At 25.6% G+C, this 21,414-nt stretch overlaps 3 protein-coding genes across 4 annotated transcripts; 1 reads left to right on the top strand and 2 right to left on the bottom strand.

The window, feature by feature from the left end:
- Positions 1–408: 408 nt before the first annotated feature.
- LOC110650549 (14-3-3-like protein GF14 iota) lies at positions 409–2,833 on the top strand. The gene is made up of 7 exons (XM_021805556.2): positions 409–619; positions 706–1,012; positions 1,509–1,596; positions 1,683–1,792; positions 1,906–2,054; positions 2,403–2,449; positions 2,536–2,833. The coding sequence occupies exons 1-7, from the start codon at positions 547–549 to the stop codon at positions 2,545–2,547; spliced, it is 786 nt and encodes a 261-aa protein (XP_021661248.1). The 5' UTR covers positions 409–546; the 3' UTR covers positions 2,548–2,833.
- A 1,067-nt stretch (positions 2,834–3,900) lies between these two features.
- LOC110650548 (uncharacterized) lies at positions 3,901–6,023 on the bottom strand. Its single transcript, XM_021805555.2, has 5 exons — positions 5,729–6,023; positions 5,522–5,594; positions 4,646–4,697; positions 4,458–4,527; positions 3,901–4,051 (listed from the first exon to the last, which is right to left on the bottom strand). The coding sequence occupies exons 1-5, from the start codon at positions 5,834–5,836 to the stop codon at positions 3,968–3,970; spliced, it is 387 nt and encodes a 128-aa protein (XP_021661247.2). The 5' UTR covers positions 5,837–6,023; the 3' UTR covers positions 3,901–3,967.
- A 3,200-nt stretch (positions 6,024–9,223) lies between these two features.
- LOC110650547 (pentatricopeptide repeat-containing protein At1g26460, mitochondrial) lies at positions 9,224–13,672 on the bottom strand. Of its 2 annotated transcripts, none has more exons than XM_021805553.2 (7): positions 12,945–13,672; positions 12,559–12,781; positions 11,972–12,454; positions 10,778–10,984; positions 10,109–10,246; positions 9,786–10,013; positions 9,224–9,643 (listed from the first exon to the last, which is right to left on the bottom strand). In XM_021805553.2, the coding sequence occupies exons 1-6, from the start codon at positions 13,568–13,570 to the stop codon at positions 9,828–9,830; spliced, it is 1,863 nt and encodes a 620-aa protein (XP_021661245.2). In that variant the 5' UTR covers positions 13,571–13,672; the 3' UTR covers positions 9,224–9,643; positions 9,786–9,827. The 2 variants fall into 2 exon arrangements, with proteins under 2 accessions (XP_021661245.2, XP_021661244.2); XM_021805552.2 differs by having other exon boundaries at positions 9,825–10,013; positions 12,945–13,671.
- Positions 13,673–21,414: the final 7,742 nt, after the last annotated feature.

Here is a 21,414-nt window from a genome sequence, read left to right as displayed (position 1 = left end):
ATAGATTTATAAATCGTTCTCGCTTATAAGTCTTTCACTCATCTTATCTTTTTCAGATGTTTCCAACCATTTCTTCAGTTTTTTTTTAATAACATTTTAATTTTATAATTTTATTATTTGTTACAATTTTATTTTATTTTTTTTATGAATTTAGATTGACTGATTGCATTTATAATTAATTAATAGTGAATTTTTAATAAAATAATTATCCTGTTAATAAAAATATGTCTCAAAATTAATTTATTTTTCATTAAAATAAAGAATATAAACTATAATTTTTGTTATATTTTTAAATTATAAAATATTCAATTTCCTTTTAAATTTTAAAAAATAAAATAAAATAATCCCAAAAGGAGCGGATCATGAAAGCCAAAAATAAACAGAAAAAGAACGAAAAGCGCGGTTTTCTTCGACGGAAGTTGAAAGCGAAGCAACGGTCTTCCTCCTCGCACGCCTCTCTCTCTCTCTTTCCCTTACATTTATTTAAGCCTTCTCTCTCTCTTTTCCTCGCTTTTCACACCTCTGATCACTCCCTCACTCTCAAACATGTCCGCCGAGAAGGAACGAGACACTCATGTTTACATGGCCAAGCTCGCCGAACAGGCCGAGCGTTACGAAGGCATGCATGCACCATCTAATATTCTTTAATTTCCCATCTTTATTAATTTCTTTCTCTAAATTTCTGTTTGATTAATGATGATACAGAAATGGTAGAGTGTATGAAAAGTGTTGCAAGGCTTGATTGTGAGCTCACTGTGGAGGAGAGGAACCTCCTCTCTGTGGGTTACAAAAATGTTATTGGTGCTAGGAGAGCTTCTTGGCGAATTATGTCTTCCATTGAACAGAAGGAAGAGTCTAAAGGAAATGAGAATTATGTTAAACTCATTAAGGGTTATCGTCAGAAGGTTGAGGAGGAACTCGCTAACATCTGCAATGACATTCTCTCCATTATAGATAAGCATCTTATCCCCTCTTCCACCTCTGGGGAAGCTACTGTTTTCTACTACAAGATGTGAGTCATCTCAATCTCCTTCTCTACATCTGCTTTATTAATTGTTAAGTATATTAGCTATGTGGATATATCACTCAAAAAGATTTGGGCAATCATTCCAATTAAGCTTGATTTTAGGATGAGTTAGGCTCGATCTATTTTTTTTTTTTATCATAGTATGGAAGACTCCTAATCGTTATTGCTCCTTGCATAAGCACACTCCAGGTGTTTGAGGGATGTGTTAAGAATCCAGATGGATTTGGTAAGTGGGTAATGTGCCGCATGATCAATTCTCCCTCCTTAAGTTAGCTTGAGTTAGCGTTTGAAGGAAGAATTAGACTTGGTTCATTTTTTTATCATTAATTTCTCAGTTATTAAATACATTACAAGATTCTTAAATTAATTGGTTTCAACTAGGAGACGACTACAGTGCAATATTAATTGATACTCCACTTGTAGGGATTTTAAGGCTTTTGTTGTTTACTGCTATATTGTGTCATGGCATTAATGAATTCAGGAAGGGTGACTACTATCGCTATCTAGCTGAATTCAAGACTGATCAGGATAGGAAGGAGGCAGCTGAGCAATCACTTAAGGGTTATGAGGCATGTTTCCTTTTATTTTCCTGATATAGATACACTGTGTGAATTTGATTTAATTGAAGTGCATTCTCGTTGCTATTTCTGTTTAGGCTGCTTCTGCCACTGCAAACACAGACCTGCCTTCAACTCACCCAATTCGTCTTGGTCTTGCGCTTAATTTCTCTGTTTTCTACTATGAGATCATGAATTCTCCTGAGAGGTATGTAGATTAATTATCTCTTCCTTAATCTGTTCAAGATTATTGAATTGGTAGATAATTTGTTGCATTAACAATGATATTGATGAGACGTTTGCTGTCAATGAAACTTGCAGGGCTTGCCATTTGGCAAAACAAGCTTTTGATGAGGCAATTGCAGAATTGGACACCTTGAGTGAGGAATCATACAAGGACAGCACTCTGATTATGCAGTTATTGAGAGATAACCTCACTCTCTGGACTTCTGACTTGCCTGAAGATGGAGGTATGGTTTAAACTCTACAAAGGAACTCCCTATACTAGTCTTGTACAGGGATAGCAACGAGTTGTGTACTTTTGACTACTCGATTCGACCAAACTCTGTCATGAAAAATATGAAATTAAATGAATTCAACTAATATTTGGATATTGATAATTGGGTGTAAGACATGTACAAATAGTTTATGATGAATTTTAATTGAGTTCGAGTCGGAATCAAATATTGAAATTATTAATAGGACTGATTTTTACGGATACTCTACTCATTTTCCTAATCTTATATGGCTATTATTGGGAATTTCCGTAAGTTCAGTTAATTTGTATGTTTTATCTAAGAGAATTTGCATCCATGTAGGTGAGGATAACTTTAAAAATGAAGAATCCAAGCCTGCAGAAGGAGAGGTGAGTTCTTGCATAATTTCTTTGTATATGAACAATATTTCTAATTTTTTTTTATTCATAGTGTTAAAAGTCTTGCCTCTTTGCAGAGCCAGCATTGATAAAATTGAGAATCCTTCCTGCACATGGCAAGGGCAGGCTAGAGTACTTTGCAGAAGTGGCTTCTTTTTATTAGCTTTTTCTTGCGAGGAGATTGAGTTTGATCAAATGAAGTAGACGCTCCATGATGTTATAGTGGTGTTGTGGTCTTCCAAAGCCTGATGATAGATTGATCAATTCTCTTCCTTTTATCATTTCTATTTTCTTATGGAGAGATTATTTAGTGTTCTTAGTACATATACATTATCTCTCGTAATCATGTGTTTCAAGAATATTACTTTCAAAATATATTATAATTTCTCTTTTTTTATTTTGTCTATTTGTTCCTTTTTCCCCAATTTTAAAACAAAATTTTTTATTTTTCTTTTTTCCTTGCTTTACATTTATTAAATATTGTTCCATGTATAAACCTTTTATTAAAATGATATTTGCAATTTTAAATTTGTACAATTTTTTTGAAATGAGAAAACAATTATTCATATATGATATAAACAGATACCAATAGATTAATATTATAATCAAATAATAGAAAATATTTTTATTAAAATCATTTTTTTAAAACAATTTACGTGAAAATTATTTTTTATTTATAAATTATTTTTTGTAAAATAAATAGAGCCTTAATCTTAAATTTTTTTAACCTTCTACCAAACACTTTCTAAGATTACATTTATATTGATGAGATATATTTACAAATATTGACAATGAAATTATTATGCAATACTTCAAAAAAATGAAAAAAAAAAAAAATTTGTAATATAATTGTGATAATTTGTGGCCTTCTGCAAGATTTTTTTCTTCTATTTTGTTCATTTGACTTCAACATCAACTCAAATTTAAGACTTCCACAATTACAAAAACACCTCAATAAAATCAGACTAGTATGAATCAGGGTAGGTCATTGGTGTCAACCACTGGTTGTTATATAGTAGATATCTAACTAAAACAAGCCCTTGTATTAGAAAAGAATCAGAGCTAGAGCTTCCATCCACTCCTGAGAAAAGATAAGAGAAGAAAATTTTCTGGAATTAGTTTACTATATAAGGTACAGTAAAGAAACCTGATTTTCCTCACCATCAGAGGACTTAATGTCCTCACATATAAGTTGATGATCCAAACCATACAAACTGGTAGCACTTTATGAATGATGTTCAGACAACCTACTTAACTGTAAGCAACACAGCTCATCTGTACTTTGTATTTACAAATTTCTCTTCCCAAATAAGCATGTGGAAAGTCACGTGACAGCTATGATTGAGAAAGATCACAACCAGAACAATTAAAAAAAAAAAAAAAAAAAAAGAGAGAAATTCTGAGATTCTAAGCAATATGCATCTTCTCTCAAGCTTTGCCCCCAACATTTTGAGAACACAAGCAAGAATGAGTCAGTCCAGAAATGACACATGACAGAATTGTGAGCTATTACTCTTCCTTAACAAAATAACTTTGAGGCAAGGCAAAATCTTCTTCATGACTCAGGATTTCTGACTCTTCATCATCTGGTTTCTGAAACACGGTAAAAAAAAACCAATATCAACAAATAAACTGCATCTGCTCTTTCTATAAAAGAAATACAGATAATATTTAGAAAGCAAAAGTAGAAATTTTGGCATTGTAATTTTAGTGTTTCAAAAGATACTGTGCAATTCTGAGTTTAGGCATGCAACCATAAAGATGCATGTTCGAAACTTTTGAGAACAACCACTTCATACAAAACTATTGAAAGGTGAGACTTCCCAAAATCTCAGCTCCTGGTCTTTGCTCCATCTGATTAATAATTATTAATTAATTCCAAATACTGTGTGATCAATATTGTCTATTAGTTATTACATCCATCATCTAACCACATAGATATAATACTTTTAATTGACAAGAAAATAAAATGAAAAATATAATCAAAATTGTAAAATACCAGCATTTCTATGTTGTAGAAACGGTCCAGCAACTGCAAAACCTCATCAGGCGAAAAATATCGATCAAAGCTGTGATGAAGTCATGAAGGTATTAACAATATGGAATAGAAACAGCAATTTTAGTGAAATCTTTAATTCAAAAACCAGCAAAAGGAAAAAGGAAACAGGGTTCTGAAGCAAAAACAACCTTCTACGCAGAAATTCCATTAGACCATAAAGAACAAAGTGGCGATGCATGCCTGCATGAAAAGTATTTGTGGTGATTATCAAATTTTTGAATAGACATATTATACAGTCCTAGATATAGATAAGATAAATAAAAAGAATATTAAGATGCAAACGAACTGTGGAAAGAGTCTGCTTCCTACGACAGACATTAAAACATATTTAATACTAGAGAAGTCACCTAATGATTCTAGATCAATCTGGAAAAATAAGCATGAACTCATTTGTTCCTATTCTCAAAAACAATACAGGAAAGCTTTAAATGGAACGCTTAGGATTTAGACAAATAAATGCAGACCTTGAACCTAAAAATTGACTGATAAGTAATGACAAAAACCACATTTTCAGCAACTCAACTGAAATTGCTTGACATACTCTAGAGTCTAGTAGAGACAAAAATGAATAATGAAACTTATAACCCAAAACCATAAATAAATAAACAAATAGATAAATAAATAAAACCCAGTAAACCCAGCTCTACTTAATTAAGCTTCAAAATTTCTCCCTCCTAAAAAAACAATTATCCAGGTATAGAAGTTCTAGGAATCTGGGTTTTCATGACATAATATGAATTGGCATCAATGATCACAGGAGAACAAAAAAAATTACACTTTTAAGCATATCAGTTTTCTGAAAAATAATTCAAATGCACTAATTGCCACCTATGAATTTTCTTTGCAATTACCAACATGATAAAGAGTTTGGTTGTAAATTTTGGGCGTAGAGTTTGGTTGTAAATTTTGGGTGTTGAATATACCAAATTCAATTGATCAAGCAAACTGATACCATCAACAAGAAAACAAAATTGAAGATTAAAGAGGATTCAGAAAGAACCTGCCTTGTAGTTTGACCGGAGGATAAATTTCAAGAGCTTCTAATAGTCTAAGCTCCAATTCATCCTGTGATTGCTCCTAATTAACCAAAACAAACCCAAAATATCCGTTAACTCCAAGAAAGAAAAAATGCCAACATATATATATATATATATATATATATATATATATATATATATATACACACAAAACAGAGAGAGAAAGAGAGAGACCTTAGGGAGAGAGGAAGCAGAAGAAGGAGGAGCTTTACAAGGAGAATGTACGGACATGCCATCCTGTTCTTCTTCTTCTCTCTCTTTGCCATTACCAGCAGCCTCCATTTTCTGGAAGGTTTCGCTGCCCCTCTCTCTCTCTCAGAGACGAAAACTTGATTTTGTTGCGTTAAAATAAGCTTTCAATAACCATGAAAATTGAAGTTGAAAACTGGTAAATGGAAAGCGTTTTCTGTTTTCCTTGGGTGAGGGTTTAGCGTTTTGATCTCAAAGGGACTGGAAACGATGTTGTTGAAATGTTTGGGCCTCTTTTGCCCAAATTAGTCATCGTGGATTCCTTTGGATGTGTTTGGTTTAGTTACTATTTTTATTTTTTAATTTAAAATATATTTGTTAATTTATGAATTAAATTAAAAATAATTAATTATTTATTTAATAAAATTATTAAAAAATAATTTTAAATACTTTAAATATTTAGTTAAAAAGTGTTTAAAAATAATTTAATTAATTAAAATTATAAAATTAAATATATAATTATCCAAATGAAGATAATGTTAATATTTTTAAAAATTATTAAAATAATATAATTTTTTATTTAGTCGATGAATAATTTTAAAGTAAGTAAATAAGTCATAAATAAGGTATTTGCTTATGATTTCCGATTTAGACTTTATTTATTTTATGAAAAATAATTTGTATAGAAAATATTTTTTAAAAAAATATTTTTCATAAAAATATTTTTTATTATTTATTTGTAATATTAAATTAATAATATATATTTATTTTATGTATGTATAAGTGTGTTTATTTTTTAATAAGATTATCAAATTTTAGAAAACGGAAAATAATTTTTTTTTTTTAAAATGAAAGTCATTTTCCTTAAAAATTAATTAGTTTTCCCTCTAAACAGAAAAATATTTTCCGTTGAATAATTTTTTTAGTACCCAAGCACTAAAAAATATAAAAAATTATTTTTTAACTTATATAGTTTTTTTTTTTGAGCCTTAGTATAAATAGTTTTTTGTTTTTAACTTATAAACTAAGTAGATATTTGATTTAATTTATAAATTAGTTAAACCTACTTATAAATATAAAGTTATAAGTAGATTATTATTTGATTTGACTTATAAATTAAAAAAATCTATTTAAAATAAGTAAAAAGATTATGAGTAAGGGTATCACTTATTTACTTATTTTAATACTTTTTGATCCAGTAAAATACTATATTGTCCTAATAATTTTTAAAAATATCAACATTATCCTCATTTTAACAACTACAATACTTAATTACATATTATTTTTTATAATTTTAACCAATTAAATTATTTTTAAGTACTTTTTAATCAAAATTTATAGAGTATTTGATTTAACTTATAAATTGGTTAAACTTACTTTTAACTTAAAAATTATAAGGAGATTAGTATTTTATTTGATTTATAAATTAAAAAATTTCTTAAAATAAGTCAGAAGTCAGAAGTCATAAGATGCCCCTTACTTATGACTTATCGCTTATTTTAAAATTATGTTTTGATAAAGTAAAAGACTCGATTATCCTAATAATTTTTTAAAATACCAATATTATCTTTATTTTAACAATCATAACATTCAATGATATCTCTTTTTGGTCATTTTCATAAATTAAATTAATTTTAAGTGTCTTTTAATCAAACACTTAAACTATTTATAAGTTAATTTTAATTAATTTTATCAGACAATTAATTATATATTAATTTTATCAGACAATTAATTATATATTTTTAAATTATCTCATAAGTTAAAAATATATTTTAAATTAAAAGTTAAATTAAGTAATCAAGTCCAACACCCTCTTAAACTACTTAAAAGTAATTTTAAAGTAATTTTATCAAATAATTAACTATTTAATTTTAATTTAACTTGTAAGTTAAAAAATATATTTTAAATCGAATGTTAAATGTAATTAGTCAAATCAAACACTAATATACTAATGACTTTCTACTTATAAATAGATTTGATTGACTTGTAAATTAAACCAAACACCTCTAAATTATTTACAAGAAAAAAATTCAATTAAATTCTCATAAAATCAAAATGAATTTTTATTTCTTTTAAAATAAAAAAAATAAATTTCTTTTATTTTAAATATAAAAATTAACAAAAAAATCAATTGAATTAATTTTTTTGTAAAATTCTACATTTCAAATAAGTATCTATTGGGCTTTTATATATAGTAGTAATTCTTCACTTTTTTTTTTCCAAGGTTATTTTTCACACGTTAAATTGATGTAATTCTTCAAATTGGTAAACCAAAAAGGTATGAGTCATTCATTTTTTTGATATCATAAACTCATCATAGGTTTATTTATTGCTATATATCATTAGGGTAATAATTAAAAAACCAAACTAAATTGTTCTAATTTGAATTTTAATTTTAAATGATTTGATTAGATTATTTTTTATAAATAATTTTATTTAAGGTTCAATTCAATGATTTTCGTATGATAAAAACCCAAAGCAATTTATATAAAAAAAGCCTTTTATTCAGCCCATGTTATTGAAGAAAAAGGCCAACTCTCTCCAGGCTTGGCCCAACTTCACATCAACATCTAGCCCAATCTATGTAATATAAGTACTTCCTAAAACTCAATTTACCAAAAACCTATTTCTTTTCCCCCTTCCTCGGTTCTGTTTCTTCTTCCCTTTACCTAGGCCGTTGACCCTTTTTCCTAACATAAAATCTCCGATTGACTTTTAGCCCATTTTAAAATTATTTTTACTAACATATCAAATTATAAAAAATATATATTTTTTCCTTATTAAAAATTTTAATTAATTAAAAATAATATTTTATTATTAAAATTTTCTCTATCCCTCAGAGTTTAAGCTTATATATGAGACTCCAATAATATATTTGTCTCTCTATTATAACCTTGCACATGAAAGCACACTAAGGCGTGATCAAACACAAACTCACTACCATATCAAAAAATCACTCAACCTAAAACATTAAATTAGCAAATGAAAATTCCAAAAATAATTTTGTATCCCCACTACAAATGACACTTTAGTAACCTATAATTTGCTTACCTACAGCTATCAATTTATAAAAATATAATTTTTATTTTGATAAATAAAAAATAACTTAGAAACTATTATTGAAAGTCGCATAGAAATTTAATGTTATTGAAGTTTACACGCCTTAATATCACATTCCATTAAATTAATTTTTAACAAGCCTTTAACTAATATGTTTTTCTTAAAAGTAATTCTAAGAAGATTCAGTTCTTTGCATTGCTGGTTTCTATGGAAATGGATACAACCCAACCTATTCCCAAAGCTCTATCCCATAGACAAATTGGCTCTAGGCGTGGCATCTCATCATTTCCCTTGTTAAACCAAGTTCTAATTCTCCTGCAAAACCTGCAAAACTGCAATAAGGCAACCTCCCTCGCATGAAAAGAAAAGTAACAATTCACATTAGAAAAAAATAATAATAAAATATAAGCTCCACAAAAATGAGTTGCAAAACAAAATCCTTACTGCCCAAAATTAGTATCAGCATTTACAGAAAGCAGGCAAATTCCAAACGAGGGGTAAAGAAAGAAACTGACATTTAAGCCATTTCCCAGTTCTGGTCTCACCTAAAGCAGAATTTCCACCCTAAATAAATAATAAAGACTGTCCTACAATTATTAGTAACCATTATTTGGATCATCTCACCACCCCTGCAGCTTTTGTAGAAAATAATTTTAATGTGAAATAAACTTATGACTATAGGAGGCTATGATCCTAAGAGTCATGCTGCCAAAACCCAAAATTGAGTACAACACAGTAATTTACAAACAAGAATGAATTCTTGTTTAAAAATAAGTGTTCATGCGATACAAACTGCACATACGAACTGCGCAAACTTTGTCAAGAAGAATGATAAGCAACCTGCAAAAAGACAGATGAAGATAAATCAGCAAATAAAAATTAATGCAGGATTCCTAAATCAAGGCAACAAATGATGAAGAGGGAGGTATTTCATCTCATAGAACTTGAGCAAACACTATTATAGCCCTACTGAAAAACTTACATGCAGTGTTTCAGCCAGGTTTTCTTTATCAGAATTTACCTATCAAGCATAATCAGTGCCATAATCAAGATTGAACAGCATGTCCCTACGAGTCTCAGTACCCATTCGAATTTTAAACTGTTTAGCCAAGGAGTGCAAACGATCATCATTGTCATAGTCCATCTCACGGACACAACGCCTTCTGACCTTCTTTAGTGTTTCCTTTGAGGGGACAAATCCTACGGACACCTGACCAGCAAATTCATTACTAACGTATTAGTCCAAGAGACTAGTATCACAGAATTGCTCAATAAGTATTCAAAGAGAAGAAAGGTTGAACTTACCATCTCGTCAATTACAGAGAGAGCAGATTTCACATCTCGATTGATGAGATGATTATCAACAAGCAAGGAATATGATGTTGAGTTGGGTTTGATCCCTAAGCTTACCATATGCTCAAACACCCTTGCAGCCTCAAATGTCTGTGATGAGAAAAGTAACAGAACTTTAACCATGAAACAAACTGAGCATATCAAACAAGCAGCTCATAAGAAAGCTTCTAAGCATATTTTGTAAATTATGTTGGTGTGCGCTTTATCACATGGGCTCATGTGTGTACATGTGTCATGTGATACATACGCAGATGCAACCATTAACTAAGAGTGAAACCCTTATATAGTATTTTTTTTTATTGGCATATATGTCAGGGAAAAAAAAAAAAAGGAGCATAATTTTGTCTCTTCACAGTTTCCCTCATATCAGTTTCACACCAAACTAGGTCCAAATTGTTCAATATGACTATCGATGATGTTATATTTCTTCCTAATTTTCCATAACCAACACAATGACAATCTCCCAATTGAGTAAATTCCTCATTGCAAGCAGAGCTAGAAGGATGTTGTGTCCAACATCGTGAAGCTATGTACATATTCCAGCAAACAAATTGGAGTGCATATTTTTATTTTAATTTATTGGGGAGGGGGAGAAAAAGATGAGTGACAAAAAATATCCACCTTCTTGAGCCTTCCAAAAGCATACATAAGAGCATTGTACGAATGAATATCAGGAGTCAATCCAAAGGAAGAGCCAATTGCCTCAAAAGTTTGATAAGCACGGTCAAGGTCCCATACATTTGCACAACCTAAAACTATACAATTAAGAGCAGCAACTGACTTGTATGGACTTTCTGCACGGCTCAAATTCTCCAACTGAAAATAAACCTGACATATTTTAACAATGAATATTAGCAACAAAGTTTGCATAAATAAGTGAACAAAAATAATGGGAAACAAGTCCTAGAACAAAGCAATAGAAATCACAAATGCGATGATCACTTCCAGTGGGTTCCTCAGATGTTTTTGATAAAAACAACAAAACATTGCTCTTGAGAGGCCACGAGAATTCCCAAACCAGTCAAAACCAAGAACAGGCTTTGACAATAGGATCCCAGGTAATTGTACATTACAATATTTGTGCCAAAAACAATTGTGTCAAAAATCTTGAGTTGAATATTAATCTATGTCAATGACAAAGCATGCAATCCAATGCACAACCATATGTCAACTGATAAGCTCAACAAACAACGTTAACAAATAAAATGTGCATGATGAAGCGCAATGACAAATCAAAGTTACAAACAAAAACAAAGATAAAACTGTTTCTCGACAACTATAAAGAAAGTTAAAGATAAACTAAGTTGCTTGTATAAGATACAGTAACCACAGAGAGGCATAAGTATAATACAACTGTTATGTGACCATGCAAGAGCCTTAACATACATAGCAGTGGAAATCAGTCCAATAACAGGCAATATAAATATTTCTTTTAATAGCTCACAGTGAAAAACATAAATACTTTACTTCATAATATTTTGGATAAAAGAACTCATACACGAGTGAAACGGCCTAATAATTTGATAAAATCTTAGTCATGGTGCTTTAAAATTTGAATAAATTGTTTATCATAATGAAAAATATAGCAGTGTAGTAATTTTGTCCCATCCTTTTCAAATCATTAGTAATTTTGTCTCATCCTTTTCAAATCATCAATCTCAACTTGCACTTAGAATAACCAACCTATAAATTCACCTATAAATAAAATCAATTTAAGATATTCAAGACAATAAACAGAATTTGAAAAACTTAAATATAAGTAGAAAGATTGCAAAATAATACAAAATTTAGTTACTTGCTAATATAAATAAATACCAGGTCCAGAGTCTCAAAACCCTTCTTTGAGCATGCCACAACCAAAGGATATAAAGAAGTAAATGGTGAGAACAATTCTCCTGCTGCTTCTTTGTCCGTACTCCCATAAGCAGACTCAAATTCACGAAGAGTACTAAAAGCCTTCTGGAGATTCCCCAGTGATGCATAGGCATATATTTTCCCAATATAAGATTCTGGTTGAGGGGACTTTTTTTGACGTAATGAGTGACGGAGAACTTCCCATGATGCATCCAAGAGAGTAGAACTATATGTCTTGCCAGCAGTTCCAAGTGTGGATATGATCAGCCCTTCATCTACAGAAAGTAGAACAGCAGGCCTTGCATTCTCACCCCTGGCAATCCATTTGGCCATAAATTCTAAGGCATAAAATGCTAATTTGTTATTATCCTCCCGTATTGCAGCTTCTGCAATAAAGTTGCACATGTTCCAAGTTGGACAAAGAGCTTTGTTCTGATCCATTGTCTATGCGCAGCACAAATGTACAAAGTCACAAAAAAAAGTCACATAAAAATATTTGTATATGCACCCCAGAATGATTTAACAATTAGTTAATCAGTCCCAATTACCTTGCACTTGTCAATAATTGACACCAAAGTATCCAGTCTTCCTTTGTTAACACAGCTACTTATACAATTATTAAACACTCTTATTGATATAGTATAACCATATTTCAAACCCTTATCTACATATTTCAAGGCAGCATCAATTTGGTACGCCGAAAACAGCATATCAATAACCAAATCATAAGACTCATCATCAGGCCGCGATTCATTCCCCGTAAGCTCCATCCTGAAATATTGAACAATATGTGATCACAAAGCCAATAACCATAACTTGTGAAGAGAACCATATCAGAATTATCGATTCTAATTCTAAATCAACGAGAATCAGACACCTCAATTGCACATAAATAGTGCATAAAAGCTCAAATTACTAAGCTCAAATTACTAACCTTTGAAGCAACTTCTCAGCAGCCTCAGTCTCTTTGGCCTTATGCATAGCTTTGAGCACCAAATTGAAGGAAGCTGTGTTAGGCAACAAGGCAAACTCCTCCATCTGAGCAACCAAGTCCAGTAAATCCCCAGCAGTAGCTCCCATCATCAAATTTGCCCTCAAATAATGATTATACAAATCCACATCCGGCTTATTAGGCTTGCCATTCGAGTCCAGCGACCTTATCCAGAATTCAAAAAGTTCCTTAATATCGGGCCATCGCTGCGAGGTCATCCAGTCGGCGAACACATTCAACAGAGAATTGACATCGAGATTTTGAGACATGGGATGGACGAGAGAGGCTAGTTGGTTGCGGCCCAATGGGATTAAAGACTGACCAAGAGATGAGTTTGAGATTGGGCTGCGCCAGTTCTCATTGTAGAGTGGACTGCCAGTGGCTGGGTTTGGAGGTAGAGGAGTAGTGGTGGTGGTGGTGGTCGTCGTCGTCGTGGGATCGGAGTAGGTTGGCTCAGTGGCGAGTTGGGGTTCTTGGGAGAGGAAGGTGAAGGTGGAGATACATTTGATGGAGCTAAAGGTTTTGATTAGGGTTTTGTTTCGAGTAAGAATCGCCACTTGAAACGCCATTGATGAGATGTGCGAGGTTGCCAATGACACAGCGTTGGGAGTTCTGATTAGGGTTTATAAACTTCGTGATAGTGTCGTGACTGCTGGGGAAAGTGGTAATTTTTGCAAAGAGGGTGTTCTGGATATTATTCGAAGACACGTGGGCATTAACATAATTAACGAAACTAATGGGTTGGGTTATGAATTCTTGGGCTAGGCCATTCTTGCAAATTCTGAATGTATTGTTGAGCCTTGTAAATTCAGAGGCCTAGCTATGGGCATTTGCCCAGGGACTTTATTTTAATTTCTTGTTATTTTATATAGGATTATATGTAATTAATTTTTAAATTAATTATAATTATATTTTTATTATTTAAATTAATTTTAATGTTTATATAAATTTAAAATTCTTAGTTTAGAATTTATATAAATTTGAAATCATTTATTTATCTTACTTATATTTAACTCCAATTAAATATAAAATTTTATAAAAAATAATTAATTAAATAAAAAAATTAATAAGTGAAAATAAAAAATAAAATTAGTATATACACACACGGATGAGGGTCAAGTTTTAAATGAACAAAAATACCCTCATATATTTAATATAATTATTCAATTTAATGAATAAAAAAATATTAATTAATTAATTAATATAAAATCTTAATTGAATAAAATTTAAAAATACTAATATAATAGAAAGTCTATATACTAATATTACAAATATGTTATTTGTATTTATAAAATATAATTACATTATTAGGAATACTAATCTAATAAGAAGTCTATAAATTAATATTACAAATTTATTATTTATATTTTATAAAATATAATTAAATTATTAATGAAAAATTAAATAAAGATTAAAAATTCAATCAAAGTCAAATTAATTAACATATCTTCCATTAAAAAATCTTATCAAAATGGGTAAGACAAAAAATTATTATTGAATTTAACATTTTACATTATATTATATAAAATATATTATTTTAATTATAATGGCATATAAATTTTGATGTTCCTAAAAAAAAATCTTATTTTTCCTATTTATTTTTATTTTTGATGTTATTTTAATTACAAAAACTTATTATACATTAATTCCATATTATTATCCCTAAATTATCAACTTTGAATTGTAAGGTGAATAAATTTTAAAATTTTAAAATTTTCATTATTTGATTTGAAAAAAAAAAGTTAAGTTTTTTTAATGAATTTAATATAATTTATTTTTGTAATATAGATCAAATATTGTTAAATTCAATAATAATAGTTTTATAATTATCATAAAATTAAATAAATTGAATATATTTATATCTTAGATAAAATTTTACAAAATTTAAAAATAATTACAAATTAAATATAATAAAAATCACTTTGTATGAATATATTTATCAATATACCCACCAATTTAATGGTTTAAAAAAAATTACATGTTATTCATGTAAAATATTTATCTCAAACTATTTTATATTTTTAATGAAATTTTAATATAATTCTTTAATTTTTTATAAATTTTTTATAATTAAATAAATTGAACATATTTATATTTTAGATAAAAATTATAAATTTCAAAAAATAATTATAAATTAAAAATAATAAAGACTTACTATATTTAAATATTCACGGAACAATGTCAAAACTTAAGTTTTCTAACTTTTTTTTTTTTAATTTCTCACCTATTGAATGGTTTAAAAAAAAATTACATTTTATACAAAATGTTTATTTAGAGTTTCTTTTAATTATTTAATTTATATTATTATTAGTATATGTAGAAAATGATATTGAGAATAAAATCTTGAGCAAAGATTTGCTTAATTGATTTTAAATATGTTTTTTATTGGATTTCTTATTATATAATATTGAATAATTGTAAAATTTAAGATTATTCCAAAATTATGATAATTTTTTTTATAACAATTCTTAATTAAGTTTTAAAATAAAGAACATGGCTTTTATTTCTTAAGGTTAATTTCTTTTTTATAAATCATAAATTTTTATGATATAATTGTTAGTATTATAATTAATAATAAATTAAATGTAAATTATTTGAAAAATAAGTATGTTGCATGGGGAACGATTTTTTTCACTAAAAAATTTTAAATAATTAACTAATTATGAGTATTTTACTATTATTTTATTTTTTTGTAAAATTATTTTTTTTAAATTATAACTCAATATATTAAAATAAAGTCTAATTTATCTACAAAATAATTTAAAATTTATTATGATTATATTTTATTTCTTTATATAAACAAATTTAATTACGAGTTAAAAATTATTTAATACATATGCAACGCATATGTTTGAAAGACTCTATATATATATATATATATATAAAAGTAATAAAATAAAAAATAAATTTTTGTAAATATTTTATTTTCAATTGCGATTAGGTGGGACTAATATAGAGTCCATAATGTTGTTTTAACATAAATGATAATTTAATTTGAAGTTTCACAAAACTATAATTAATATTTTTATTTTTAATTTATTAAAATTACTCGCTTAATTTTAAATATATTTATAACATAATATTACTGTTAAAAAGTAAATTTTTTATTAATAAAAATGAAAAAAAGAGTTAAAAAAATTAAGTATAATTTATTTTTTAAATTTTAAAATAATTTTTTTATAACATGAATTGCATGTTATTTATATTCATTATACATACTCATGATTTAAGTTATTTTATATATAATCTTTTATATAATATTATATTTTCATAATTTAATTATTTTTAATATTTAATTAAATTTAATTTTTTTCATAATATTAAATTACCATAATGATATTTTAATTTTAATTAATGTTAGTTCAAAAAATTATAAGAAAATAAAATTAATAAGAAATATTAAATTAATCAATTAAAATAATATAAATAAAATGCTATAAACATAGTAAGAGAATATAAAATCTTATCAAAATCAATATCTACAATTGTAATTAAATATCTATCAAATGAATGAATTTATATAAATAAGTTTAAAAAATTACACACCAAAATGAGAAAAGTTATGATAGTTGATTTAGAGATCTAACACAATAAGAATTTAATAATTAATAATTTTTATTTTTTATTTTACTTAAAATATATTTTTTAAATAATAAAAAATGTAATTGTAAATAATTTTAAAATTTAATGTTATTTTTAACAACCTCATTATTCCCCTTCTCACTTTTAAATATATTACAAGTATTATAGATAATAATTAATTTTCTTTAATATTATTAATTAATTTATTTAATAATTTAATAGATTTCTTTTAATAAATATAGGTGAATAAAATAAATATATCATGTATCTATAATAAGCTAGTTAGATATTTATAATATAAAATTTATGATTTTAATGATTCATAATTATTACTTTTTATAAATTTATATTATAAAAATTAATAAAATAATTAAAAAAATCATTTAAATATTGATGATAAAATAATTCAATATAATAAAATTTTTATAAAAAAGTTATGGAAAGTGAAAATAAGTTAGCATGTAATTTATATTTAACAAATCTCATTCAATTATTTTAACATATCTCTTATCATTTTTTATGTAAAGTAATTTTTTTTTATTTTTTCAATTGTATATTTTGATTAATAAAAATAATATTATATAGGTCATAAATTTTATTTTAACTTTTATAATTTTTATTAAATAATTACTCAATCCAACTAAAAAGTAGAACCTGTAATTGGTGATTTAAAAATAATTTATATTTAAAAATTTCTAATTTTATTTTATTAAAATTTATATATTATTAATCGAGCTAATAGAAAATTTAAAAATATTTTAATAACTTAAATAAAAAAAATTTATATTATTACTTTGACAAATATCAAAAATATATTATAAATCTTTTCTGTAATATTACAATATAAATCTTTAATAGCAATAATTATTCTAACACCAATTTACAGTAATATTTTTTAAAAATTATTGAAATTCATAAAACAAAATTTAATTAAAATATTTGATTTTAAATAAAAAAAATCATAGCCATAAGAAATTATTTTTACTTTGAAATTCCTCAATAGAAAACTAATGATTTCATAGCAATAGCATTAAATTAAGCAGATCTAATTACAATATATATATATATATATATATATATATATATATATATATATATATATATATATATATATATATATATATTATAAAAAATTAAAATTATTTCAATAATTTTAATTTTGGTGATTTTAATAAATTTATCAAATTGATTAAAATAAAATTTTTAATTTTAACAATTTAATTAATTTTATCAATAAACTTAATTAATTTATTCTATAATTTGGACATTAAAATAATTTTGATGTGAAATATAAAATTTATTAGAAATTTAAAAATAACCTTTTATTTAAATTAAAAAAAATATATTTATTATCAAAATAAATTTATAAATGCAAATATAAATATCAAGTATGGTTCTCTATTAGTAAATAAAAGTTATTAATTAACCCGCTTGCTTAGTCATTGACAATCATTAAACAATTACAAATTAAAAAAAAAATAATCTTAATGATATAATTAAAATTTTTTATTATTATCCAATTACACTAAAAAATATTTTAAAATTAAATTATTAAAGTTTTTAAATAAAAAAATAAAATTCATTTCTATAATTAATTTTTTTTATTTAGCTTCAATTAAAATTACAATTTGTCATTTTATAATATTAAAAATGACTCTGATACTGCTTAAATAAACTCATTTCATATCATATCTATATTTGATACGTAAAATTTCTAATATTTTATTATATTAAATATGAAAAAAATTATAAGTTTCATAGTATATATGTATATATATTTATATAAATATAACTTTTATTAATTTAAAGGTATTTTTATTTGTTTATACAATATGTTAATTTTAAAGAAAATATAAAATAAATTCACAAAATATTTTAAGATTGATTAAATAATTAGCATGTGAATTTTAATATTACATTACATATCAAAAAATTATATACGAATTTCAATAACGAGTACAACAAGCAACGTGGATTAAGAAAAAATCTAATATTATTCAATTTTATATTATAAGATAAATATTATTCAATCGCAAATATAACTATCCAATGACATAATTTCCCATTTAATTTGATATATAATTGATGGATTATGTGTGTTTTAGATGATGTGATTGAAAAAAAATCATGCATAGAAAGGGAATTTCAAACTTATAATAATAATAATAATAATAATAATAATAATAATAATAATAATAATAATAAAACTTATAATAATAATAATAATAATAATAATAATAATAATAATAAAGCCATCGGGGTGAATAATTAATTTGCTATTAGACAAAATATCATCACATGTTCTGAAAGTTGCATAGAGATCAAATCATTGCAACTTTCTTTGATTCCTTTATTTATTTATGGCATAATTGTTTGGGCATAGGTGGGGTAATGCTGATAGAGTTATCAAAATAGAATATACCAATAGTTTTAATTTAGTTATATTAAAATAAAATTATAAATTTTAAGTTTAAATTTTGAATTAAAATTTAATTATAAAAAATTAAAAAAATTATTATGATACTAATGGCTAAATTATAAAGTATTATTTATGAAAGAGATATTATGGTACCAAAACTGCAATGGAAGGATAGAAACAGCAAGTTCTTCCATCTTAATCTTAAAAATCTTAAGTAGAAGACTCTTAAGTAGAAGATAAATAAATAAGGTGAAGTTGCTCAGGGATGATTTGATCAATAAAACAGCAAATTGCATGAGATTGCTTGGAGATGGCAATGAGTAAGACATTTGTGAAAATTATCTTATCAATAGTTTAATAAAATTAAGCCATTTGATTTATTAATATATTTAAAAATTTATCATATATCATATTTTAAAATTCATGCGATTTAATGATTTGATAAATAATATCCACTTTATATAAATATTAATTACCTTAAAATTCAATATATCCTCTTTAATTTTAAAATTTAAATCCTTATTTTCCTTTTTCTTTTTTATTCATTTTACTTCTTTTAAAGTTGCAATATTTTTATTTTTGTTTTTTCAAATTTTTTGATTTATATATATAAACTAATTTAAAATATAATAAAAATTATTTATCAAAACTTAAAATTTAAAAAATTGAACGATATTTATATATGTTATTATTAAATAATTTATTAATTAATACTAAAAAATAAATTCATTCTTATTTCTCTTGAATATTGAGTATATAATTTATTAAAATCTCTCACTTTTTTACTTGTTATATTGATAATTTAATTATTATTTTTAATTTGTATAATTATTTTTTAATTATTTATTATGCTTTATTTTTCAAATTCATTACGTTTATGTTTATAATAATAAACTGTTTTTCAAATATTTTTTATTATGTGCATAATATTATACTATAATTTAAAAAATAACATTCTTATATAGGAAAAATCAAATGATTAGAATAAGGAGATATAGCATTAATCGTATAATTTTTTAATGATTTATATAAAAACAATAAATGTCATTTTAAAAAATGTAAAATATTATATAGAAAAATTAAACAATGAAGATTTGTAATTATTGAGAAATATAAAAAATATAATTTTAGAAGAACAAACTTAACACCTAAAAAAAAGAAAAGAATAAAATGCAAATTATAAATTAAAAAAGTATTTATATTATTATTATTATTATTATTTCTTGTATATTTCTATAATATTTATTTTTTTTATATTTATTATTATTATTATAATTATTATGAATAAATTATTTTTAATAATATATGGTTTTTTTTCAATGCTTGTATTCCCACAATGTGGTTTTGGTTCCAACTTATCCAAAAATTTCCATTGACATATTTCTCACTGATTAGGGATGACAACGGGTATGATATTTGCGAAAATCACCCTACTCAAATCATAACTCAATTAACATTATTAAAATATGAATTTGTCTCAAGTTCGATTAAAATTTATTTTCAATTATCTGAACTTATTCCAAATTCGATTATTATTACTAGAAAAAAATTTAAATACGTTTAATTTTATATATTTTAATTAATATTTTACAAAAAAAATTATTTTAATTAATAATTTATATTTTAAAAATTTAATAATTTCATTCAATATTTAAATTTTATTTTATATAAAATAAAATATATAAAAATTTATAAATACTATTATAAAAAATATATATTTTATATTTAATTAATTATTTATATAAATAGTTCGAGTAACGGATATTCAATATGTAAAATTTGAATTCGACCTAAACTCATTATGAATATTATTTTTTAAATTTAAATTCATGTCAAATTCAATTATATAATACCTAAATCCATATTAGAATTTAATCAAATTAAATATCTATAAAAATTCGACTCGTTATCATTCCTACCACTAAAATGGAGATTCTGGCCGGTGAAGTTCAGGATTCAAAAATTAAAGAAGCTTTGCTTGACGAAAGACCTTGCAATGCCCTAGGAATTAATGAATTACAAGCAGGTTTTTACGAAACCCATTGGGAAACTGTAGGCCGTTCTATCTGTTATACAGTAAAGACAGTGTTTTCTGCCAGGCTGCAGAGTACGAGTTGAACAGAACCCTATTGATTTTAATTTCAAATTTTGATAATCCTGAAACCATTTTCAATTACGCCGATTAGTCTTTGGCAATGTGTCGTATAAAATTTACCTCAACGATTGATCGCCTAAAACAATCTAGTTTTAGTTCGGGAAGACACATTACAAATCGTCTATGTGGCAATTAAGCTTGATTTGAAAAATGCCTATATCAGATTATATAGAATTTCTTCTATGTTACTCTGGTAGAGGTGGGCTTGCGACATGTTCTCATTTTATTAACTTGGCTTAATTATTAAAAAAAAAATA

Source organism: Hevea brasiliensis, chromosome 9 (genome assembly GCF_030052815.1).
Source record: "Hevea brasiliensis isolate MT/VB/25A 57/8 chromosome 9, ASM3005281v1, whole genome shotgun sequence".
Taxonomy (NCBI): domain Eukaryota; kingdom Viridiplantae; phylum Streptophyta; class Magnoliopsida; order Malpighiales; family Euphorbiaceae; genus Hevea; species Hevea brasiliensis.
Note: the sequence above shows the minus strand (reverse complement) of the source record. Positions and strands in the feature narration are given on the sequence as shown.